The sequence below is a fragment of the Lathyrus oleraceus genome, chromosome 3, assembly GCF_024323335.1.
Source record: "Lathyrus oleraceus cultivar Zhongwan6 chromosome 3, CAAS_Psat_ZW6_1.0, whole genome shotgun sequence".
Lineage (NCBI taxonomy): Eukaryota > Viridiplantae > Streptophyta > Magnoliopsida > Fabales > Fabaceae > Lathyrus > Lathyrus oleraceus.
The window spans coordinates 535,356,765-535,383,089 of record NC_066581.1 but is presented as its reverse complement, the minus strand read 5'-3'; the positions used below and the strand labels follow the sequence as shown (position 1 = coordinate 535,383,089).

General features: G+C 34.9%; 2 protein-coding genes and 1 long non-coding RNA gene across 6 annotated transcripts; 1 reads left to right on the top strand and 2 right to left on the bottom strand.

The window, feature by feature from the left end:
* Positions 1–2,655: 2,655 nt before the first annotated feature.
* LOC127128782 (uncharacterized) lies at positions 2,656–5,031 on the bottom strand. Its single transcript, XR_007806033.1, has 2 exons — positions 4,465–5,031; positions 2,656–4,383 (listed from the first exon to the last, which is right to left on the bottom strand). It is a non-coding gene; the product is annotated as an uncharacterized LOC127128782 (long non-coding RNA).
* Positions 5,032–5,156: 125 nt separating this feature from the next.
* Positions 5,157–9,921, top strand: LOC127128781 (uncharacterized). Of its 3 annotated transcripts, none has more exons than XM_051058154.1 (8): positions 5,157–5,821; positions 7,433–7,714; positions 7,795–7,917; positions 8,230–8,380; positions 8,803–9,023; positions 9,328–9,364; positions 9,457–9,604; positions 9,688–9,921. In XM_051058154.1, the coding sequence occupies exons 1-7, from the start codon at positions 5,246–5,248 to the stop codon at positions 9,570–9,572; spliced, it is 1,506 nt and encodes a 501-aa protein (XP_050914111.1). In that variant the 5' UTR covers positions 5,157–5,245; the 3' UTR covers positions 9,573–9,604; positions 9,688–9,921. The 3 variants fall into 3 exon arrangements, 2 of the variants coding, with proteins under 2 accessions (XP_050914111.1, XP_050914112.1); XM_051058155.1 differs by having other exon boundaries at positions 5,158–5,821; positions 8,926–9,023; XR_007806032.1 differs by lacking the exons at positions 9,457–9,604; positions 9,688–9,921 and having other exon boundaries at positions 8,810–9,023; positions 9,328–9,367.
* Positions 9,922–17,580: 7,659 nt separating this feature from the next.
* LOC127128780 (clathrin interactor EPSIN 2) lies at positions 17,581–25,734 on the bottom strand. Of its 2 annotated transcripts, none has more exons than XM_051058152.1 (14): positions 25,562–25,734; positions 24,764–24,857; positions 24,568–24,619; positions 24,279–24,358; positions 24,122–24,200; positions 23,726–23,809; positions 23,466–23,611; positions 22,729–23,034; positions 21,553–21,594; positions 21,368–21,460; positions 21,088–21,293; positions 20,027–20,205; positions 18,542–19,634; positions 17,581–18,447 (listed from the first exon to the last, which is right to left on the bottom strand). In XM_051058152.1, exons 2-14 carry the CDS (start codon positions 24,796–24,798, stop codon positions 17,942–17,944), a joined length of 2,901 nt encoding a protein of 966 aa, XP_050914109.1. In that variant the 5' UTR covers positions 24,799–24,857; positions 25,562–25,734; the 3' UTR covers positions 17,581–17,941. The 2 variants fall into 2 exon arrangements, with proteins under 2 accessions (XP_050914109.1, XP_050914110.1); XM_051058153.1 differs by having other exon boundaries at positions 25,495–25,730.
* Positions 25,735–26,325: the final 591 nt, after the last annotated feature.

Here is a 26,325-nt window from a genome sequence, read left to right as displayed (position 1 = left end):
GCATATATGACACACTGACCTCACAGAATACTCACCAGATTTTTTGCCGTTCCAAATTAGCTAGTCTTCTGGAAGCTTGATGGAAATGGGTATACTGAGAATTTGTTTGGCTTCTATCTGGTTGAAACATGTTTGGACCAAGTCGTTTTTCCAGATGCCTAGGTCCTTGTCAATCAATTCTTGTACTTTTGCATCATTGTCTAACCCACGCATTAGACTAAGGGCGTTGAACCCTGCATTCTCTTGGAGCCAGTTATCCACCCAAACTCCAACCTTTCCACCATTACCAATTAGCCATCACATACCTTGAGTTATCAAATATTTTGCACTGAGAGTGCTTCTCCACGCATAACTTGGAGCAAAACCTGATGAACTATTTTCGATAGATCCTCTTGGGTAATACTTTCCTTTAAAAACTTTCCCCAACAAAGATTATTCTCCTATCATGAGTCTCCAATAAGCTTCCCAAGCAAGCTGACATTTAACTCACTGATTCCTTGAAATCCCATACCTCCCAAACCTTTAGCACAAGCCAATTTGTCCCAACTCAGCCAATTCACTTTCCGCTCACCATTATTTGAACCCCACCAGAATTTGACTAACATTGATTCAATGTTGTGGCAACATGTCTCCGGGAGTTTGTAGCAGCTCTTTATGTATGTTGGAATTGCTTGGTTGTTATGAAATGAGATGAAATAAATGAATTTATATGTGTTGGAGATTAAACACAAAAATAGATGAAAATGGTTGCTAGATTCCATTCAAGAGAATTTGTTGATTTTAGTCAAATGAGCACGTAGAGTGGAAAAAGATCAACATGAGGAAAAGTGGTCCATTTCCTATGATTTGAGTCATGAAGGCTTATGATTTGAGTCGTGTACAAAGATTGATTTGAATCAAACTGGTCAGAACCCAACCAGGAAAAAGTGAAAAACCTTGTGATTTGAGTCATGTAGAATATGTGATTTGAATCAAATGAGGAAGTGGCTAACATGAGATGTATGATTTGAATCATGTGTAACTTGTTATTCGAGTCACAGTATTACATGATTCAAATTATGTGTAAAATATGATTCGAGTCACAGACACCATAAATTTCTTCTTCTCCTCTGTTTGGTTTAATTCGAGTCATAGATTGTGAGTGATTCAAGTCACACACAATAAATCTCAAATTTTCAAAATTTTCAAAATAGTTTGAGATTTCACTTCCCACATAACTTGAACCAACATCAGATATGGTTCTTGTTCCATTAGTTCAACCAGTTGACTTAAATCATAATGATCATACTTAAATACAAGAAATAAAATTATGAATGCTAAAAAGAATGGATTCGAAGTTTAATCGAAAGATGTGCAATTGAAGGGGAGACTCAATAAACATTAATAATGAAACTAAAGCTTAAGATACAAGCAAAAAAACTGTATCGGGGTTCTCCCCTATAATATATTAAAGACATGCAACTTCAGTAACTCTTTATTTGTTACGAGTGAAGTGCGAATAGCCATTGAATATGAATGTAGTTGAGATCTTTTGTGATCATCAGAATGCGAGCCCCCGTGTGCTAGAAAGATTCTGAAAGGAGTGCGTAGTGGTTGTCCGGAGTCGCTATGGCTGGCTCAGAACAATTGTCCCCAAGCCCGTGTCTCTGCCTAGCAAGGCAAAGGTTTGTTGTTTTAGCCTCGCCTGTTGGCCACTCTTGTCTTTATCTTTGGAAGAGCAAAAGGGAAATATTTTAGTTTCTTGGGGGATTTGTGCTTTTAATGCTTCATACTTCAAATGTATTTTCGGAAGTGTCATCATTATGACTTTTGGGAACCGAAACACTTGAGTATTGCGTGCAAGTGATTTGACATGTTTGGTAGGGTGTGGATTCATTTGTGTGCTAGATTACAGTTCTTGAAGAGTCAGCATTGTTTTTCTTTTTTCTTCTAGTCATTTCGTCAATGTAGCGATTATCTTATTCTTTAAGACTTTGTTTTTATGTATTTGAAAAGTTAGTGCATAATGGGTAAAAAATATCTAAAGAGTGCTCACCAATCCCAGAAGAATTCTCCTTTTCCTTGGGTGGATTATGTCTACTCTTCCACCATTTATGTTTTTTTTCTCCATAAATGATAGTCTCGATAGAGCCTTTCTTGAAGTTGGCACATTATTTGATTGAGGTGCCTTAACTCCCACTAAGGATGAAAAGATATGTATGAAGTATGATGATTACGCCTTTCCCTTTGATGAATTCACTTTCTAGATTATAGATATTTGCATACACTTTACTACCTTTGAGATAGAAGTCTTGAAGCATCCAATGATGGATCCTTTACAACTTTCATATAGAAAATTAGGCATAAGTGAAAGTTTATCAGTATTGGTGTGAATACTTGAAAGGGAAGCATTATATGACCTTTTTCTTTCACCTCTTTAAAGGTCATTGTGTCTCTCTGACTTGGACACATAGTAGAAGGTTAATTTCTCTAGAATCGACTGTCCATGGCTTTGGGCCTCTACTTGAGTTACAACCTTTCGATTATCGGTTATTTCTGGTCACCCCTATCTGCCCGGAAGCTCACACTATGATTTGCATTGTTGGGGATGGAACGAAGAGCAGATGTGTTGAGTTATTCCTCAAGTACTGGATGGAGAATCACTTTTTGATGGGAAACTGAGGGTATGTCTATAAGGAGAATGAGAGGACCTCATAGAAGAAGATTCATATCAGAAGAAATGGATGATGGGCTTCATCCGCGACTTGGGTTGTTTTTTAGAGGTACCCCCATGTATGAGGCTGACTGAAAACGCTTGCAGCGCCTCATTGGTGTTTAATTACTAAAAAAAGAGGTCTGTTCCGAGAAGAAATAAAAGTTATTTTTGGTGAGGTCTAAAATCTCTAAGCACCCCTAATTTCTTTATGTCGGACCTCCATCTCGTCTATCGCACCCTGATTCACTATAATATGCACAGTCAGAAACAAACAAACATTTTAGAAATCGACATATTTCATTCATAATAGAAGATAACTTTTGTATATGAGCAGGGAGATTATACAAGAATAACTGCCGCTTATATTCCATGTTTTCCTCCTTATGGTTCAACCACATCTTTCTGGGCGAATGTCATTGTCTCGGAGCAGTCTCGGAGCAGTCCAGTCAAGGATGCAGTCGTCAATGTTATGGTCATGACTTTTATTAAAGGCAGTGTTTTAACTTGTCAATCTGATATGGTAGGGCTCAGATTCTACCCTTCTTAAATTATGTGTTTGCACTGTCTTGGTAAAAATTCTCTCGAGATACATGTTTTCATTGTCTTGTGTGTCTGCACTGTCTTGGTAAATATTATCTCGAGATATGTTTAGAGGTGTGTACTTCTCATATCGGCCTTGTAAACCTCGGCCAAAGTTGTCTCTCCGGTGGTGGGACTCCTTCCTTGTCGGGCGACTAGAGTTGGTATTAGCGGTGGGGTTATCGAAGCTCGTGTTCAACTTCTCCTCCAAGACCATGTACGACTGAGCCATGCTTAACATCTCTTGAGTGATTTTCACCTTCTTCCTTCCGATATTTAACTTGAAAGGATGGCCGCAGAGAAGGCCATTCTAAAAGATTCAGCACGTCAGGACTTCTTCAACTTGCTCCACCTCAACAATAACAACTTGTGTGAAACAGTCAATATAAGATCATAAGCTTTGATTCTTTCCTTGGACAATTTCGCTCAAAGCGACTTTAATCACCGATCGTCTCTTCCGGGCAGTGAAGTGTGCAGAAAATAGTTCACAAAAATTTGTCCAGGATACAATGCTCCCATCCGTCACGCCATTGAACCACAACCTGGATGACTCGACCAAAGTCAACACAAACAATTTTCAATTGGAAGCTTTATCAGCGTTGAACTAATTTAGTCGATCGTTTATGAGTTGCACGTGCTCGTCGGGATCTCCTTTTCCATCATACTCGCCCAACTTGGGCGACTTCTCCACGGGCTTTGATATCTTGCTTACCCAAATCCTAATACACAACGGATACTTCGGATGCACCTTTCTCGGCTGGTTTTCTACTTGATTTGGAGAAAAAGTGTGGTTGCCATGGTCTCCCCAGGGCTTTCGAGAGGAGTTTGATGTTTTCGACTCCTATGTTGATTTCTCGACTTAAGAGCCTCGTATTTCTTCGTCGCGGTCAGTTTTTGACGACAATATGAGTTTCACTTTATACAACCTCTTGGGCCGTGTTTCCGCATGGAGGAGCGTTGTGTAGGCTTTCTTCCAAGCGATGTAACCTTTCCTCGATCACGTGCGTATTTTATTGCCAAACAATGTCATATATATTGTTCAGCAGCTCGTTCGCACCTTGCAATCCAACGTTTGATTGCAATAGATGGAAACCATGTAAGGCTTCAGGCTGCAATATTGGAGGTGGGAATTAGATGAGCGATCATAGAAGCTTGAATAGATCTAACTATCTGAAGAATTTGGATCAGACCTGGATGTAACAAAACTTCTTCTCTAGGATTCGTCGCGTTTAGCTGAGAAGGTGGAGATGATTGATTAATAGCTACTTGGTTGTAGTTATGGCGACAACTTCTCGTGTAGCGGCGGAGTGAGTGGCTTTAGATCTAACCATTTCTTAAAAGCATAAGAGTAAGAGATCTAGAAATTTAGGAAATCATAGTTGAAATAATGCTTGATCAGATCAAATGGGATAAATCTTTGCATTCGATTTCGGAGGCTCTTGGTTTAGTGATCTGAGAAGGTTATGAACTAGTGAATTGAAGAGTGGTCGTGGAATTATGGAGAACACATGAATCATAAGTCATTATTTGAGGAAAAATAGTTAATTCAAATTGTGTTTGAAACTTGTTACCTAAATTTAACACATTCTTTATATATACTATATTGAAATAACAAACTCGTTATTTATTAATAGTGGAGTGCGGATAGTCATTGGATATGAATGAATTTGAGATCTTTTGTGATCATCAGAATTAGAGTTATCATGTGCTGAAAAAATTCTAAAATGAGTGCAATTCATTTAGAGTGGTAGACTGGATCGCCATAGTTGGCCCAAAACATGAGTTAAATTAATGTAAAAAACTCAACTTAAAAAAAAAATATTAAAAAACTCAGCAAATTTTTTTTTTGTCTTAGAAAAAACCGAACACTTTTATTATAACTAAATTAGATAAGTAATTTAATCAAGACGGGGATTTAGGAGTACATTAGATCAGTGCTACTGACTGTAACTGTGGAAGCTAGCGACCATCATGAACTGTTCCGGTTCGGCACTTAGTAACACAAACTACTCCGCCACCACTATTGCCGGCACCGGCGCCGGCGCCGGTGGTTGTATTCCTCTACCTCCTCCTCATCTCCGCCACTCCCGTCGTGCATCCTCTTCTCCCCTTTTCCAATTCCAATCTCGTTTCATCCATCCCTTGACATCAAAAAACTGTAAACCATTACGCGCCACAACCACAAGCACAATTTCATGTTCATCAAACATCGAAAAAGCGAAGCTCCTTCGTCGAATCCTTGATTCACCAGGCGTTCATCAAGGTCCTGCATGTTTCGATGCACTCAGTGCAAATCTCGTTCAGTCCGCTGGTTTTCCGTTATGTTTCACTAGCGGTTTTTCTATCTCTGCTTCTCGATTGGGATTGCCTGATACAGGCTATTTGTCTTATGGTGAAATGATTGATCAAGGTCAATTGATTACTCAATCTGTTGGTATTCCTGTTATTGGGGATGCTGATAATGGTTATGGTAATGCTATGAATGTTAAGAGGACGGTTAAGGGTTATATCTCTGCTGGTTTTGCAGGAATCATTCTCGAAGATCAGGTTAGTTGGTTTATCTTTGATTTCACATTTGCAATGGTTAGAATTGATTATGGAAAATTGTTGACTTATTTGATTGCTCTATTGGTAGAATTGATTTTTACTTTAGACTTAATTATAATTGATTCTAGAAAATTGATTTTGACTTATTTGATTGCTCTATGGTAGAATTGATTTTTCCTTCTGACTTAGTTAGAATTGGTTTTGACTTATTTGATTGCTCTATGGTAGAATTGATTTTGACTTATTTGATTGCTCTATGGTAGAATTGATTTTTGCTTCCGACTTAATTAGAATTGATTTTGACTTATTTGATTGCTCTATGGTAGAATTGATTTTGACTTATTTGATTGCTCTATGGTAGAATTGATTTTGACTTATTTGATTGCTCTATGGTAGAATTGATTTTTCCTTCAGATTAATTAGAATTTGAAATTAGGATTTGTAACTTTCTGAGTGTAAATGTGATTTTATACATTGAAATTCATTCTTGAACTCACTTTCACTTAAATGTATCTAAATATAAGTCATTTTGTGTTCAGCTCACTTTTAAATAAGATCGATTGATTCAAAATCATTTTTTCTGACTGCAGAATCAAACAAGCACTTAGATTATTAGGTTAGGTTAGGGTTTTTTAAACCACAAGCGTTCATTTGTTGAGTACTGAATTTGGTTATTGAAATAGTATGAAAATGTCAATCTAGTCTTCCACATTAACAATATTCTAAAATATCTATGAAATTGAAAAACATTAATCGGGTTTCGTTTCTTCATACGTAGTATTTGCATGTACTATAGTGATATTAAGTTGGTAATGTTGGGAACAAATTTGAAAAAGTGAATAATGTCACATTTTTTTATGAAGGAATAATAATGTCACTGATGCATCTGATAACATAGTCAGATAGAGGGAGGAAATTGGTCAATAGTTTTCAATGGAGTGACTAGATAAATTAGTTATTGAAATTGTGAGCATCAATTGAAATAGTCCTTGATTTTTGCAAATTGACAAATAATGCATATCCCGAAAAATATAAAGTGTCGGTCATAGTAGTCTGTATGTTAACTTTTATCATTAGGGACCATGCCGCGACACGTTAATGAAATATGCTACTTTCTACCTTGGTTTCATATCAATGCCAACAGATTAGTCAACAATTTCGGTGTTGAGCCGGTTCATATAGAGCATTGCTCTCACTTTATTTGGGCCCCCGCTAATGGATAGTGGAGTTGTTCCTCTGACTTACTCCGTCTTTAGGCTTGATACCGAGTTTAAGAAAAAATAGAGTGGCTACTTTGAATGACATTTTACAGTTCCAGAGATGTATTTGCTAAGTCAAAAAAATAAAAGACTATTTTGACAGATGCTTACAGTTTTGACGATTGATTTGCCTATTCAATCTTTTGCAATTCTAGAGATTATTTTGGAATAGTAATAATGGGAAGGACTAGATTGATACAGTATGATACTACAATTTTAGGGATCAACTTGAGTATTTACTTTTCATTCGAAGCTTATTATTTGATATTCCAACACCTTATTAGAACTTGATATGCTGATATGTTGTATCCAATATTGGGTAAATTGTTTCAATTTGTTGGTTCATTGCTAGGTATCACCGAAAGCGTGTGGTCACACACAAGGGAGAAAAGTGGTGTCGAGAGAAGAGGCGGTTATGCGGATCAAAGCTGCGGTTGATGCCAGAAATGAGAGTGGATCTGATATTGTGATTGTGGCTCGCACCGATTCACGGCAAGCTTTGTCTCTGGATGAGGCACTCTATAGGTCAAGGGCATTTGCTGATGCTGGAGCTGATGTTGTTTTTATAGATGCACTTGCCTCCAAACAAGAGATGGAAGCTTTTTGTCAAGTTTCTCCCCTTGTCCCAAAAATGGTGTGTTTCTATTAAGTTCAAGTAATCGCAAAAGAAAGAAACGGAAATGATATGCAATGCTAATATGTATGATTTTGTAGGCCAATATGCTTGAAGGAGGAGGCAAAACACCAATACTCACTCCTCTTGAACTTGAAGACATTGGCTATAAAATTGTTGCCTATCCCCTTTCCTTGATTGGAGTTTCTATACGAGCAATGCAGGTGACATGTCCTCCCTTTCTTTAACTATGATCATCATTAATTAATATTATATGTGCTGATGATAACTTCATGAAAGCTTCTGCCGTGTCTAGGACTGTGTCAACACGATCCCAGGCAAGGGACCATTACAGTTATTGAACATATTAAAAATAATTAAAAATAATTACTCATCCTAAATCCTATATGACAGGCCAAAGTAATAGTATTTTAATATTGAACTCTTTTTTTTTTAAAAGGCTTTTTTATGTACTTGTTTGAAGTATTATTTTATTTTTATCATTTTTAAAATAAAATCTATGACTGCTGGTGTAGGATTCACTCACTGCTATTAAAGGAGGTCGTATTCCTCCTCCAGGAAGCATGCCATCTTTTGAAGAAATTAAGGATATCTTAGGTTTCAACACATATTATGAAGAAGAGAAGCGTTATACTACAAGTACCGATCAACTTCTTTCAAAGAGAGGTTGGAAAGACAAATCTTAATAGAAAAATAAGTAAATAATTAAATAATGGCAGTAGGCTTCTCAGATTCAGTCACTCTCTGTGTATTTTATCTTTTCATATCAATTTGTTCTCTTATAACAAATTATTGCCTAATGGCCGGGTTTGGTGCTTTATGACCATAAATCCTTGTTAGACTTGGTGGGGGGAGGGGTAAACTAATAATGCATCACGTGGAGGGAACCTTTTCAATTTTCTGTAGAAAACCCGTTTGTGTGAATCATCTCTCTAGGAAATGTTTAACTCTGAAAATCATTAATTATTTGCTCAGTATTTTATTGACTTGGAAATAGGCATCTCCTTATCATTGATTCTACTTCTAAAGGTGCATTGCGCATTCTATTCTTGCCTTCTCGTAGTAATTACTAATTAGTTATTTATCAGAGAGCAGTAGCCTATACAGTATTGAACAGAGAGACCAAGCTGATACAGAGCAGACGAGTCAAACTATCAACGATCCCATTGTCGAAGTTATAACACCTGACGTGTACAATAAATATGGTGCAGATAGTTCAGGGAACCCTTTTTCTGGAATCTGGTCCCGGACTCTGAGAATTAAAATAACCGGCAGAGATGGAGCCGAGAAACTTGATCTTCGGATTCCTGTAAGTGATCAACTCTCCAACTGAACAAAAATAAACGAGAAAATAATGATTTCTACATGCGATGCATATGTACTTTATCGTTCACTTTATTTGCTAACCTCTTATGCATGCTATGTGGCATACATTAATCTCACTGTTATCTATTGTGTGTATGTAAATTTTCTACATGGTTTTGATCAATCAGTTGTACATCTTTTTACTACGTGTATTTTCGAGTCTGGTTTGAACAAACTTTCTTGTTGAATATGTCTCCAAACATGATTTCATGTTCCCTTTTCTCATAATGCATATACTTCGCATACAGGCTGGATTTCTGGACGGAATCACAAACATAGTTCCCGGTACTGTTGCTATTTCAAAATTGTAATTCAATTTCATGTTGAAGTACTTCTTTTCACTATTCGTGTTAGTTAATTTTGTCGGAACTATGCAGCTTTGGGTGGGGTAAACCTCAAAAAACTATTGGATAATGCAACAGAGGAAACCGGGGGAAAACTCTTGGATTTTAATGACAGAATGGGTGACAGGATTCAAGTATTTCTGGAGTAATTCCACCTTGCTTCAGTTTCTCAACTCCAATGGTAATTTTCTGGAGTAATTCCACCTTGCTTCAGTTTCTGTTAGAAATAACTGTTTCTAATATTCGTTGATGATGCTGTTCCAGGAAATCGATAGCGCATATTGATGAAGGTGATCGATGGAAGCTAAGGATTCAAGCCTAATCGTGGCACAACAGCATGGTTGTAGTGTAAAGTTTAAAATGTCACATAGATTGTCATCGAAATACCAATTAAAGAAACCAGTTAAGTCGCAAATGGGAAATTTCTTCAAACAATGTTTAATATCTGTGGAAATTTTGCCTCATTTTCTCAATATTTTATTGATGTTTTCTTTGTTCTGGTGGAGAGAGCCATTTCCATGGTAGTTCTTAATAACATTGATTTTTTTAATTTAGAAAATCACATAGTTATAACACAAATGTGTGCCTTCAGAGGTTTTGAACCAGAACATTAACAAAAAGAAATGTCATTTTATCTTGCAATGTGTCATCTTGTAGTAAGCATATAAATTATGTAAGGAAGTGATTTTCTATGAATGAAACCTTGTGTGGAATGCTTTATATCCAGAATAAAACTAAATGTAGCATCTTATAAATTATTGATGGTGTTTGTTCTATTAATCCTTGTTAGGGCCTAAGATAATAACTTTACAATTGGAATTGGAATTGGAATTGGAATTGAGGTCTAATAAATCCTTGGTGAGAGATTTTTTAGTGCTGGTTTCCACATGTATTCTCCCTACAAAAAATAATTAGGTTGTCTTTGATTTAGTTCTGAAAAACTGTTTTTGTTTTTAAAATTTTAAAAATAATAAAATTTGTTTGATTATTTAATTATATAAAATCATTTTTATAAAACTCTTATTTTGAAAATTAAAAAGTTAAAATAGGATTTATTTATTTTTTTAAAATTTTATTTTATATTTTGGAAATTTGGATGACAAAAAGAAAAAAGGAAAAATAGACATATTTATAACATTCTGCAATTTTAAAATATAAAAAAGAATATATACGTTGATTTAGATAATTTTGATTGGCCCCATAAGACTATCCGTAAGAAAAAAGAAGCTATTTTTTCTTCATACTAACATAAATATTTGGTCTTCTCGTTCCTACTAGCGGTAAGAACCGGTCTCCTTATCTCTACCCTCTAGTCAAGTTGTTGGCGGACAACGAATTCTTCACCAACAATTTGGTGCAAAAGATATATTTATAAATATTCGATGAAGTAATTTAATGAGAAAATTTAAATGAATTGATCAAAATTAATTGTTTGAATAAAAAATATGAATAATTATTTAAATGATGTAAATTTATGAAGTGTTTTATTTAAGTTAAATATTAGAAATTTTGAATGACATCAAAAAGTAAAGAAATTGAAATTGTTCATTCACTCTATAAAATATGAATGTTAAATTATTTATTATTAATCTTATAAATTTTGTAAAATAGTCCTTATAATTTATGAAATTTTCAAAAAATTGCAAATAAGTCCTTAATCATTTTAGAAATTTACAAATTAGTCCTTTTAAATTTCAAATTTTGTAAATTGATTCCTATTTTTCATATTTTGAATTAGACCCAAAACTTTTGAATTTTTTAAAAAAATGATCCAAAAAATTTGACAATGAATAATTTACTACTCTATCCAAACAAAAGAATTTAAAATTGAATGAATTTCAATTGAATCATTTGAATTGTTTAGAATTATAAATTCTCTAAAAAGTTCAAATATTTCATCCCAACGCACTCTTATTGAGAAGATTATTCACTCTTTACATATTCAACACACTTAAATCTCTTGTGGTAATCCTAATAAGCAAGTTCTTCTTCATTGTATTTTCACAAGTATAATTGACGCCCAGCACGAGACCTTAATAAAACTAACTTAGACTACACCTACATCCAACTTTCATTTACCTCTGTCATATTTCTCAACAAGGTGAAACAAATAAGCACCACAACAACTAGGAACACATCTTCACCATCAATACTCAAATCGAGATAATAGGCTCCTCTGACTAACTCTTATCCAATGACCCTCAAGTGGTTTGTGAACCTCCCTCGTCTTTAAATGACCGGCTATCAAGACCTCTCAAGGAAATGGATCCATTAGTTTTTTCCAAGTAAACACTGAAAAGTTTCAACGACCAATCTATTCAATGTCCTCCAAAGGCATGTTAAGTAACTAAGGGAATATGCCGCCTAGTTCAATGAGGCAATCATAAAGGTAATACAGTCAAACTAGAAGCATGTTGCTTCCATGGTTGAAATCATGGTGCAAGTTGAATGTTATATCAAATGGGAAACAAGCAATGTAGGTAAGAAGATCAGGGATGTCAAAGAGCATGCCTCTGGCGGATCTGATTCATCACAGAAGCCATTACACCTTGCATATGAAGTCAGTAGTGTAAAGAATGTGCAAAGTAAGCGAGGAGAAGCAAGCAACTATCGATAGAGAAGTTGGGAAATTGAAATAAGCTAGTTTCATAACTGAAATCAAATATTGAACTTGGTTAACGAATGTACTGTTGGTTCGTAAGTCATATAAAACAATTTTAACAATAAATCTATCAAATAAGCTTTTTTATTTTTTTCATCTCTAAAACAATTTTAAAAAATAAATAAATATAGGCTTAAATTGTCTTTTATTCCTTGTAATTTGACATGTTTTTTTTATTTTCGTTCTTGTATTTTTTTTTTTGGAAATAATCTCTTAATGTTGAATTTCTTTTGGATTTAGTCCCTAAAGTTAAAATCCAAAAAAAAAAACCTGTAGATTTTAACTTTAATGATTAAAATTAAAGGAAATTCAACATTTAAAGATTTTATAAAAAAAAATACAAGAACGAAAAACAAAAATACGCCAACTTACAAAAACCAAAAGATTATTTAAGCCATAAATATATTATTTATTTATTTTTTCAAAATAGTTTATAAAATAAATTTTAAAAAAACAAAACTCATTTAAACAAAGCCTAATTTTTCCCTGTAGAAAACTAATTAACTTTTTTTTTATTAAATAAAAATACAAGGCCCAAAGCATTAAAAAAAAGGGGAAGGGCCTCTAATAAGAGGAGCAAACAATCTTAACAATCAAAAAGCTAAACATGAAAATTCTAAGACTAGTTGTTAAAGTCAATGAACACCATTTTGTTGACTTTACATAAACATGTTGAATTTTATAGTTACAAAACTTTCAATTTTATAAAATTATTATTTGTCAAGGATGATCTCGACCACACTCTTTCAACACTAAGTAGATTGTTATTGAATCTGATTGAATTACAATTCTCCTCTTTTCAATCTTTAAACCACTTCAAATGGATCAAGTCTCAGTCATGAGGATCAAGAAAACCTTAATTTTAAAAGAAATTTATGCATTATGAATCACCTACCACATGTAGACCTACTTCGAGATTCACAATATGGTTGTTCGTTAAACGAAACTCAATCCAACGTATTTTTGAACAATATCAAGTAGTACTATAGTCATGACTAATAATTGGCCTATTATAAGACCAAAAAATATTGACTTTTATGTTAAATGCTATTCAAGGTTGAGTTCACTTGAGTTATTGAGCATTACCAAACTTCATCAACCAAACTTTGCAACAGACATTGAAATATCTCAAAAATTTGTCATTTCTAACTCTCCATAAATCCTCCATCATGACCACAAATTTGATATTCAACCATTTATAGCTCAAAAAATAAACTCTCACTTAAATTATTGAACAACCTTGTTTGATCAGAATTAATCCAAAAACTCTCATGAAGAATATTACAAGTTAACTACTTCCAAGCATTTGAACCTAAACTACAATCTCAACGACTCTCCATTGCTACCACATGAGGAAGGCTTACTCTAAATATTATGTACCTCGCTCTCAAATCATCTTCAAATATAGTTTTTTAGAACTTTTTTTCTTGTATCTCAATTCCAATTGTAGTTAATATTGCTACTTTATCTTTAAATATAATAAATTAATACTGAATACATCTATACATAAAGACAGTTTAATCATTATTTTATCAAAATTTACATATTAACTGTAGTATTAATTTTTTTAATAAGAAAAAAATATGATATGATCTTGTGCCTGTAATGTATTATGAATAAATGGTTGGAAATTGAGATTTTTTTTTATAAACAATATATTATTGATAAGGGAAGTACAAGAGATACTTTAATAAGAGATTCTAGAATCAAATTTTGGATCTATGTATCAAGAAGAGATGTCAAACAATCAAAGCATACCACAATGAAGTTTTGATGTTTTGCACAATTAATGTAGTTACACTCATTCTTAGATAGTTTACTTAGCATTGCGTTTTGTCCCATTTTTCGTTTTCATGTGTTTATGATATTGTTGTGTTTTATGAGTTGTAGGAAATAAGGAAGTGCATTTTCGTATTTTTAAGAATTTGAATTTTCAGGGATACGGAAGTGTACTTCCGTATTATGTTTGTCTGTATTGTTTGGTTTGATTTTGAATGTCTCTCATTTGAGTTTGATTTTTTCTGCTTTGTTTGGTTTGTATGGTTTAATTATAGGTAACATGGCTAACAACCAAGAACGATTGATACACGGTAGAGTGTTCCAGCATGCATCTATTCATAGGGAAATAGCTCGACCTTCACAATCACCGGATGGTGCCAGTTCATTTGATGCGGAAGCGTCAATTTTTGGAGTTCAAGTATCTTCGACTTTGTCTTCCCGAAGACAAGTGTCACCTATTGCTACCCCAGAAGCCCCATTATTCCAGGTTGATGCACTTGCTATCGATATTGGCATTCCTTAAGAATTTGGAGAAGACCCTTATGACACTTCAGCTAGGCACGTGTGGGGCAGAGAGATAAAATTTATATGTAGTTATTCTTTGAAACATATGTGTTATAATTTTCAAACTTTCTGATGATGATGTATTTTTTTAATACCGTGATGTTTTTAAATGAATCAATCATGGTAGGAAGATTGCGAGGTTGCAGCATAATGGTTTCATGATTACGTGCAGCTATTTGAGTTGCGAGATTTATGCATATGACCGGTTATTACTATTATTAACCATGGTATGTTGTCAGCTTTCTTTGAGAGATTACACTCAGAGATTTCATCTTTAGATTTTTCGTATGGTGAGATATCCATCACACTGGATGATGTGTCATTCATGTTACATCTTCCAATCAGGGAAAGATTATTAGACTACTCTAGGATGATCATACCTAATGCACCACATATGATGGTGACCTACTTGGGAGCTAACCTAGAGGTTGCCCTAAAGGATCTGAAAAACACCACAGGGTGTTATGCTAGATTTGCATTCCTAGAGAAGTTGCATGTACACCACCTGGTTGCGACAGTGGAGGTCGATGGTGATAATACACAGGTTATGTATCATAGAGCATATTCATTGAAGTCATATTTCATGTACTTGGCTGGCACGTCCATCTTTGTGGAGGAAAATGCCTATTACGTTGATGTGGTTTACCTTAGATATTTCATTGACTTTGAGCGCATTCATGAGTATAAATAGGGGTCTCTTTTTTGATTTACGTGTACTCAAAGTTAACTGAAAGTTGTCTTTGGAAGACCAGACAGATGACAGAAAGCTGCAGGTTATTTGCAGTAATATATTTGCACATTTACCATCACTGTACCATTTTTATAACACTTATGCTATGCAATTACTAATAATTCATTTGTAGCATTTTCAGACATGGATCCTCGAACACTTTTCACGCATCTTCAGTTGGTCATATATTGTTGATTACACTGTCTGTGCATTTATCCCGCTTACAGGGAATTAGACAATTGAGCCCTTCAGGATGTTTCTTGACCGCAATATAGCATATGATATACGTTATACATCATATGAGATCATTGTCAAATGCGCCCTTTGGATGACATGGTCTTCTACTCTATATGGTTTGCTTGTAGGTCACATCTTATCTATCTACGTCTGCCTGAGCGAGTCATGCGTCATTTCAGATATCTATAGGTAGTTCCAAGAGACCCATATGTGTCTTCTCCTTCCATTATAGTCCGCAGAGATGTAGATGTGATGTATGATGATTTATATACTCATTCGATACTAGATAAAGCACGAAGTGTGACATTTCCTCGTAAATAGAGTACTACATCGACTACATTCAATATTAGAGTGTCACATCCTTACATGACACTAGATACTCAGAAGATTCACCTATACCAGCTCATCAGGAGATATTAGAGAAGGAGCAGGATATGACAGATCTTGTAATTGATGTGTTACCTTCATGTCGTTGTATATAAGTCATTTCACGAGCGGCCATAAAGAGAAGAGACTTTTCAGAAGTCACTTTTGGGATGTCACTATAGATGTCATTTAGTTTGAGGCATATAAGACATTGCAGTACAGGAGGCGGCGGAGAAACATGGGGTATGATATACCCAATAGTATTTGATAGTATTTGTATAATGGATTATGGATAGTATTTATGATTTTTTAATTTCTCATTTTGATAGTATTATGGATAGATTCTAATATATGGCCTTTTAATCTTATAACTTCAATGTAATATTTAATTGATAACAAATTTATTATGATAATATACTTATTATATATGGTCTATTATATCTGTGGATTTCTTAAAAAATGTCAAATTTTAGCGCATAAAGGATGGTTAGGAAAGTATATTTCTAATATATGGGATGTAGCTCACTTAAAATGGAACGGGTGTATAAGGGATTATTATAGAGATGTATCCCCTAACTCATTTCTTGCAAAATGAGATTATGTCTCACTTACGCATTGATTTTGTACAACTGGAATGCACCGAAAAATATATTTTCAAATGGACAATGTTGAATTTACATAAGGTGGCTCTTCACTATTAATGGTGGAAAGAGCAACTCCCTTTAAATCACTCTTTTAGATCTTTCTTAGACCCAAAGACAAATAGGTCCAATTATGAAAAGATTCAATTCAAAGGCGTGAGCATTGTTGAAGGTCGAGCAGTCTCACAGTGAAGAAGTCATCACCCTATCTTTATTCTTAGATGGTTGTCTACTGTCGCATTTAATCGAAGCATTCCACGTCAGAGGACCTAAGACGTTTCTAACCACCTCCCCTATATAAGCATGTTTCACCACACTCATATATCTATCATCAATTATTTCACTTTTTTTAACTATTATATTAATTATAATTAATATGGATATTTTAATAAATGATATTAATTTTATCATTAAAATCAAATTTTCTTAAACATATCGAATATGACATTTTTTTATGAGGCGGAAGAAGTACCATTTGATTAAATCACGTATATATGTTAACATGTTGTGCATGGATAAATAAATTAGACATTGTGTCTCCACAAGTCTAAATTTCTAGTTCCTCCACTGGTCGGACGGTTATTTATACTTGGTGATGGAGAGAGTAAAAAGTTACCTGCATAATTTTAAGACCAGCTTCTCTTTTGACCAATAAAGGTTTGGCTACATGCAATCATGCGGAACACTTCGACCTACATTACTTTTAAGCAACTTTATGCATATTAAAATAAGTGACCTTTAAAATACAATCACGAACATGGGGTTAAAAGGAAGCGTTAAACACAAGATTTTGATGTCAGCACGAAAAGCACAGTATATTTGTCACCAAAAGTATGGTAGCACCGCACACCTCAAATTAGAATTATTTGATTAACTAACTATCAAAATTGTGAGCATCTTGGAACACAATATCTGTGTTTTATGATTGGTAAATATATTCTTGGAAGTGTAACATTATTGAAGGCTCCTCACTTATTTTACATGTTAATTGATTTAATAATTCAAGTTTCAATTATCACACAGCATACTAACTAGTAAACATGCAAGTGGATATTAGGTCGTTCATAGCCTATCCAGATGAACATTGATTTTACCACACTCTATTTTTACATTAATGAACTCTTAGCATGAAATCAACAAGCTCCAACACATCAAAAAAGATAAATATGGGAGAGATGTAAAAAGCAAAATGAGAAAAAGAATATATTAATATATCAAACCACCATCTGTTGGTGTTCAAAAAAATGAGGAACAGTCAAAGGAAGCAATAACCCAAGTAAGGTTATTCAATCCTGTCACTAGTACACAACACTGATGCTCAAAGCACCTAGTGACCCCAAAAAAGAAAAGAATGGTAACAGCACATTTATATCAAAAATAAACATACACCACACTGGGTCACTTACTTTACAGAAAATTGCAACTTCAATGATACACCACTATAGAACCCGAATGCTGCTATCGAAATGACTTCTCTCCGCTTGTAGCAAAACAATTAACAATACTTCACCTTTTCATCTATAGGAATAATGTTCAATCTCATCTGTATCCACCATAAGGCTGTTGACCATAACCACCCGGACCCATCATGTTGTTATTATAGTTACCTGGCATGTTGGAACCGGGAGGCATTCCACTAGGGGGTTGCATCGGGTAACCTTGTTGTCCCATACCCATTCCTCCCATACCACCCATGCCCATACCCATGGATGGATTCATGCCCCCTCCATAACCTCCCATACCCATACCACCCGGAGCATTGCCCATACCCATACCTCCACCCGGAGCATTTCCCATTCCCATACCCATACCTCCGGGAGCATTTCCCATACCCATACCCATGCCCATGCCAGGACCCATCATCGAGTTTGGATTAGGTCTGAGAGCGCCAGCACCAGCACGACCTATGCCTGAACCTGATCCCATAGCTTTACCCATATTTACAGTTGATGTTACAGGTGTGTTGGTGGGCTTTTCCATTCTCTTTTCCTTCCTATTAATGGACTCAAAGTCAATCCCAATATCTGATAACGGATTAGTTTTAGCTGCATGTAAAAAAGCATAATAGTTAATAGTTTGCCCATATAAGATCAATATTCTAACTGAAGTATCAGAAATTGACAAAGTATAAGCACTCACGTCCAGATATATTTAAATTAACCAGCCCCCTGCTTAGGGTATCTGCCCAAACTGTTGATTTTGTCTCAAACTTATCCTTGGAAGGTTGAGAAACTAAAGAATTTGATGTCGTTGAAACAGCATATGGTGAAGCATTGGGAGCAGGTGTTTGATGGGTATATGATGAACCTAAGGGAGCTGCATTCCCTTGTTGCCCAAAGAAGCCCTGGCTGTTGTTGGAAGGAGAACCGGTAGATCCTCCATGATGGGGAAAGTTTGTGATTTGTGCCGGTTGTTGTGCCGCTTGTGGTGTTGGAGCTTGGGGAGTCATGTGTGAAGGAAAACCTGTAGAGGATCCCTGTGGCAAGTAATTCCCACTGTTCATAGACCCATTATATCCATTTTGTGATTGAGAATACATGTTTGGAGCTCCTGGAGCAAGAGATGTATCCAGGGAGTACAATCCACCATAGGTATGACCACTTGATTGTGCAGATTGACCACCTTGAGAAGCATAAGGTGCCTGCATAGAATGGCCAGTAGATGATGAAAATCCATGCAAGCCAGGTTGACTAGAATGAGAAGGAAAGGGTGGCTGTGTTTGTGCATATGGACTGGTGTTAGCTGGAAAAGATGAATTAGGAGTTGAAAAGGGTTGCTGGGTAAATTGACCGCTGGGAAGGGTTTGTGCAGGTTGACTGGTTGCAGCTGAGAAACCTGGCAGAGTAAGTTGACCCGCTGGTTCAGAAAATGGTCCAGAAAAGGAAGGTGAAGGTTGGCCAAAAGGAGATGCACTGTTTTGCTGTGATGTCATCTCAGGTAATGGTGCAGGAGGAAGAATGTCAGCAAGAATATCAGTTTCCAGTTGTTGAGATGATGACTCTTGGGACAAAAAGTTGGAGTTAGCGGAGAAAGGTTGGGCGTCACTGGTAGCAGATGCAGAGTATGGTACAATAGAAAATGAGTCCCCAAATCCAAAGTTAGACATTGTGTCGGCACTAAAACCATCTGATTGGGATGGTTCAATACTCTGATGTGCATAGTGTTGAGATGGAGCAGTTTCAGCAGAAGTATCGGCCTTGAATGGTGAATCACCAAATGGATCTTCAAAAGACTGCAAAAAGTTGAACCAAAAGATAGATTATTTTGAATGAAAATTAACAATTTAACAAATAGAGATATAGATATATCATACAAACAATACAAATAGCCATTTCTAGATTTAGAAAACCAATTTTCAGAATTCTAACTATTCAGTTTGTAAGCAAACAGGTTAATTCTCAAGTAATACGGTACATCTCTCAACAGAAACTCTACTACCCACACAATAGTTACAGTTATGTTATGTATGCTAAATCAAAAAGGATGGACACAAGGCATAAATGTGGCTATCAGAAGAATTCCAAGGCATAAACAAATCAATTCTCTTTTTTGGTACTGTCTTAAAACATAGAAAGAAAAGAATTCTTTTAACTAAAACGAAGAAATAATCATAAAGATGCCTACCTGGTTGAAATTATTGGACCCAAATGATGGTGCTGCAAAGGAAGCTGTTGAACCATTGTTTGCTTCAGGGGTTGCAGTTGCTGGTGTATCTGGCACAGGAGGCAATGCATTTGAAGAGAAAGAGTCTGATAGAGAACCAAGAAAGTCTATTTCGCCATAATTAGAGGTGGTTGGGGCAGCTGATAAGAAACATAAAGATGTTATGAGTACAAACCAAGCCTACTAAAATGTTGCTTGCAAAGAAAAAAGCCTTAAAGCGTTGATGAAGGCTTTTTTCAAAACCATTAATATTAACCTGAAACCACAAATGACTGTAGACGATAATATGTCAATAAGGGTCATGCCATTTATATTACAAGTATACTAACCAAAGTTATGTGTGACTCTACAGACTTTAGCACAAATCGTGCTGTACTACTCAGTTATATGCTACTCAAATTACATACACATGGTATAAATGAAAAAAATTGTGATTATGAGCTACACTAGTGACTGGCCAACTTTTCCCCTTATAGAATTCAGGGAAATTATAATTAATGGATCCTACAGTTAAGTTTCAAAAGATGACCAAGTTAATGCATAAAATGGTGCCTGCACAACAGTCGAGCCTGTATCAGTAAATATAGCACTATTTCTATGTCCTAGTAATCTGAACCCTAGATGGCAAAAAAAAACCTGTAAAATACATCATACTATCAAGTGGTTTTACCGCAAGCCCATAATAGTGTTTAGGACCAGAAAAGTGTGTAGTTAGGACTGGGAGTACAAAGATGTATACTCAAGAACATTTAAGGGTAGTTTAAAGAAAACAGCGTTTGCAATGAAGAGACAGAAAATTTCAAAATATGCATCCCACAATTGAAACAAGGGACCTCCAAGATCCAACTCCCCAAAGGAAAGACAACATAATATACAGCATAATATTTTGACATGTAATGTAAATAGAAGTAAATAAAAGTTCAACATTACAAACACACAAGAGTTTCTTAAACAAGAAAAGAGTTACAAGAGTACTTTACACAAGTGACCAACATAACATGAAAACAAGCAACTTAACAGACCTGATGTAGGGCCGCGAGGGTCAAAGAAATCATCAGTGGGCTCAGTTTCCTGGGTTCCAGAAGCAGCAGCACTGGTAGCAGCAGTTACTTCAGTTGGATTATTGCTTACAGGAGAAGATCCAGTGGGAGCAGAGGTTAGGCTAGGATTATCACTTGCATGAGGGGGCGAGCCTCTTGGAGCAGATTCTGCCGAAGGTTCAACATCCCTGCAATGAATATATTATTCATAACAGGTTCGGTTTGAACAAGTGTTGTCAATCCATTGTATAAAAGTTCATACCTTTCACCCTGCACAGGGCTCTGAGCTTCACCAACAGCCTCTTCATACGTAGGAGGAGCACCCACATTTTGCTCAGAAAGCTTCCGCTGAAGTCTGATCATTGGTATTGCACATTATCAATATGAAAGTGCCTAGAAACAATGTGTACACAAGAGAGAGTGAGAGGGTGTCCCTGACAAATTTACCTTGCTTCAAGTGATTGGTCTTCAACTTTAGCATTGCTGCCTCTGAGAAAACATTGCATAAAAAGGTCAAGTTAGAAGCATCGATGATTTATATCAGAGAGCAACTAAAATCACATCAAGCCCCATGTTCAAGTAAACTTCATTAGTGCTACTGAACAAATAAAGATTTAGTTCACAGCACATTTTCCTTTTTTCATAAAAATCACAAGACCCACACTCTAAATGGGAGCGCAGATGTAAGCCTTATTATTCTTCAGCATAAGTCCTCATTCTGTTTATCATGCTAGAAGTTTAAAAAAAAAGCATATGCAATTCTAGCAACACTACTTATATTTAAAGTATTGTACTTCCGCTATACCATTACTTTTGTAGTTTACTTGTTTCCATTGATAATTGTTGGAAATGAGATTAGCAGTGAACTACTTAATTACACAAATTAACCATCAACTAAAAATTATCAACTAAAATATTTCAAATATATTCAAACAGAAATTTATTAAGGTCTGTTTTATTGATGATTAGAGTTAGCAACTAATCAGTACAATCTTTTTTTTTTAAATTCAAAGCAGCAAATTTAAGCATGAGTGAGGAAGTACTGACTAAACAATAAGGACAAACTGCTCTATTTATTTTCCATTTTAATCCAATTTAGAATAAAGATCAAAACCATATTACTAAATGAATGGTTTGGGTTGTCCACCCCATATATCAATATTTCACACTAAAAAAGCCTGATGATATGAACTTCATTTTAGTAAAAAACGAAAGCTATCAGAGTTGCCTAACGAACAACATATAATTCATCAGCCTTAAGCAATAACATAAAGTAAAGATGATGAGGCTAGGATCCAGATATAAGTGAACTTCTAGAACTCTAACTATTAAACAAAGAGTCATGTTTGGTGCTCCTAAATGCTTAACATAGAAAAGCCTGAGGTTAACATATTCCACATCGATGAAGATTATCAGGGTAGTGCGTATTTTAAGTTGCCAATTCAGAAAAGGAAAAAAATTAATAAAAAGACTTGACTCAGTGCAGTGCAGTGTAGTGCATACTCGGGAGAGTAAAACAGACCTTGAGATCTTCCTAGTGCAGCTTTTAAACGAAATTATCTTTCAGATTTCATGGATTAAGCTTATTAGAATAATTTATCAGAGTTATTATGTAGGCTTTACCGAGACGAGTGTTGGCCATCCTCATCCAAATCGCGCTCTCTATCAGAACTCCTACTTCTTGTTTCATATTGGTAGTCAACACTTCGACTTCTTCCCCTGTCATCATCATCTCTACCATATCGATCTCCATCGCGACTGTACCGATCATCATCTCTAGAGCCCATTTCTCTTTCTCTTCCATAACCATAGCCATTTCTATCTTCCTCCCTGCTCGCATAACGATCATCATCATACCGATCACCATAGCTTCCACTGCTTGTGTGTGAACCAGGTCTATACATTCCACCTGGTGTATTGTTACGAAACCTGGTAAATTGTTTAAGAAAATTAATATCTCATTGTGATATTAGATTGTGTTTAACGGAGATACACTGTTAGTTGTAAAGAGACATCCAATGAGAGACCACAATTTTCCATGTCATGCCACCAGTTTAAAAATGATCTTACAAGAAGTGGGGTAATGTGGCAAAATAAAGGATTTTCATTGGATGTCAGTGTATAACTGTTTTACAGTGTTCTACGGTGACAGTGCATATCCATTAAATCTTTTTAAAATATAATCCAGAAATAATGAAGCAAGATTATGAATCTTCCAAAACTGAGGAAAATTGGAAAGGAAGTATGTAAAAATATACTATATGATGCTTTCTAAATAAGGGGATTGATGTGAAAGTTATATAACAACTAGAAAATAACAATGTACAAGATATCAGTAAAAATGTTGAGAGAAGACTTACTTTTCCCTATTAACAGAAGCCTTTTGCCTAACCTCTACGATTCTTTCTTTGTCATTCACAAGGATAACGAGACTCTGAGATTTTTTTCTGACATTGTTTCCTTGATCTCTTCCACTGGAGTCAATATATTGAAAATCGGACAAAGTCTGTTCATATGAAGATTACACTCTTATCAGGTTGCATTATAATATTTTCCTGCATGGCAATGGACTAACATGGCATATTAATAAATAGGTAAAAGTTAAGTGAACGAAAATTACCGATATTTGATAAGCATGTTCTCTGATGTCATCTATGACTCTCTCAGAACCATGAGCCACCAAATACTCCAGTACTGTCAATGCCTGTTCATGAACAGTGAGCAGTTAATATAGAAACATAAGAAACTAGCTTATTTAATATAGAAACACCAATCAGTAAATGATGCAGAAGGAAAAAAAAACAAGACAGTTCTTAATGTACAACCATGCAACAACCCTTCATTTTTTCAAAGAGTATAAACATGCATTAAGACAAATTTATTAAATGGGGTACTTTATTGGGGAACATTGAAGTGTTGATGAAACAGAACATGGCACTAGGACAATAGAAGGTGAAGATTACTAGCAACACCTGGGAGTACTTACAACTGGAACATAAAATATTCTAACTAATACCTTGTAGACATGCCGCCAATTCTTGCCAGTGTCGTTAATTCTTTTCCAGATTACTGACATGATCATCTGGTATTCATGACTGCAGGTCCACTAAAAAAATGAGAATCTATGCAGTGAAACACAATATCTAGCATAAAATTGAGAGGCCTACGCTTACGGGTTTCTGGTTGCCTGAGCTATGTCTGCAAGAAGTGTTCCATGAGGACCCCATGGTTCATTACTGGTAGCATCAAGAACCTGGTAGAGGGGAAAGAAATCAACAAATCTAATTTAGTTCAAGGTTATAATACACAAAATTGACAGACAACATCTATTTCATGAGAAAAGCATCCCCTGAAAATATGATCATGCTTCACGTAAATCCTTACACACACTTTCACGATATGATTGGTAAAATCATGTATACATAGTTTCATACCAAACTTTCCAAATAAGAAAAACTTTACCTTCTGTTCAATGCCAGGAACTTTGAGCACTTTCTTGTTCACTTCTCTTTTACTGCAAAAACACAGACAAATAGCAAGACATTAGGAAATAGGATTGGGGTCCAAAATAGTAATAAACACCCAAAGTAGCAACTATATATTATACACGGCCCATATATGACACGTTAGAAACTAATTAATCAATGTTAACACTTACAGGTCCCTAACAGTTTGACCAATAACCTTCTTCATTGTAGCAGCTGGTATTCAGTACAAGCTACGAGCCAGCACCAAAAGGCTCACAATGTTATCTACAAAATAAAATCCACTTCAACTTTTGCAACATATCCAAATAAAAGCTCAGAGTTTCATCACAACAGCAAAACAATAACTTGAATTCCAAAAGAAATATTTTGAACCATCATCCTCTGATTATCAAATAACTAATATTAATAAAAATGCCAATAAATCACAGATTATTACATTTATCAACTAAGATTCAGAATCAGCAATAGAAACTAGCATAAAAAATGTAAACAATTTAAAATCCAATCCTTATTCCAATTCAATTACATAAAATCCTATACAAAAAAAAATAATCAACATAATAGATTGAATCAAAAATAAAACCAAAAAAAACAATCCATACACGAATTTCATAAGATCAAACGAACATCAAAAACACCATATCACATCTCACAAACGAAAATTCAAAAAAAAAAAGTGCAACATGAAAATTTCAAGGTCGGTGAGCATTGAAATCAATCAGGAAACGAAATCATAACAAGAAAAGAACAAATAAAGCCTAAATCAAATCCTCGCAGCTAATTAATCCAATTCCAATCCTGATAAATTCTAATAAATTCTGATAAATTCTAAAACAAAGCAAAATGATAATAACATTGTTAAGCAAAATCATAAACAAAGCAAAGATTAAAAGATTATTACAAGAAAATGAAAGAAAAATGAAGCAAGATCGATTGACGAAATGCCAGATCTGGAAAATCGATCGAACCTGATCAGATCCAAACGGAAGAAATTCGTTCGTCGGTAGAAATGGAAGAATCGGAGATGTAGAGAGAGAAAGAAGAGAGAGAGAGAGAGAGAGAGAGATCGAAAAATCAATCGCAATGACCTCTCTTCTGATTTGTTGTTATGTATGTCTCAAAAGATTAATAGTATAAAATTACGTTTTGTGAAAAAGAAAAAGAAAAAATTCTCTCTCTATAATTTCGGAGTTATTAATTAAATGTTAAATGGAAGCAAAAAAGGACGAGAAGGACAACGCAACTTACACGCACATAAGAATAATTTAGATCCTTAATTGTAATAATTATTTAAATAATTTAAAATAATTTGGGTAAAATGATGTGAGTAGAAGCATTCGCGGAAGGTGTGGGTATTTTGAATTCAAGTTCAAAGTCTCACTGTTGACAGAAATGTGCAATCTAATTCTATAATCTTTTGTGGCTGGCGGAAAGGAAAAAGTGTGATTTATGGGACGCGTTCAAACTAGGTAAATGGTTAGAATATTTTACTTTTTTTTATTTTATTTATAATTTTATTTTGAATTTTCCTAAATGATTTATGTTTATTTTATAAAAAAAAATTGTGAATAGATCGCTTTTATTTGACTCTGGTGATGGGTCAAATCAAATGTACTAGATATGGACACATATGTGGAGACCAAATTTGACATTTCTGTACCGGATTTTTATGTTCTAATTTATAAAATAAAATAATATTAATGATAATTATAATGAAAAGAATAATATTAAT

What these genes read in the sequence shown, in the direction of transcription:
- LOC127128781 (XM_051058154.1), top strand. Translation starts at nt 5,246, where the DNA reads ATGAACTGTTCCGGTTCGGCACTTAGTAACACAAACTACTCCGCCACC. An exon ending in GAATCATTCTCGAAGATCAG is followed by an intron (nt 5,822 to 7,432) that starts GTTAGTTGGTTT and finishes GTTCATTGCTAG; the next exon opens with GTATCACCGAAAGCGTGTGG. An exon ending in TTTCTATACGAGCAATGCAG is followed by an intron (nt 7,918 to 8,229) that starts GTGACATGTCCT and finishes CTGCTGGTGTAG; the next exon opens with GATTCACTCACTGCTATTAA.
- LOC127128780 (XM_051058152.1), bottom strand. Translation starts at nt 24,798, where the DNA reads ATGAAGAAGGTTATTGGTCAAACTGTTAGGGACCT. An exon ending in GCTTCTGTTAATAGGGAAAA is followed by an intron (nt 23,035 to 23,465) that starts GTAAGTCTTCTC and finishes ACAATTTACCAG; the next exon opens with GTTTCGTAACAATACACCAG. An exon ending in TAATTTAAATATATCTGGAC is followed by an intron (nt 18,448 to 18,541) that starts GTGAGTGCTTAT and finishes TTTTACATGCAG; the next exon opens with CTAAAACTAATCCGTTATCA.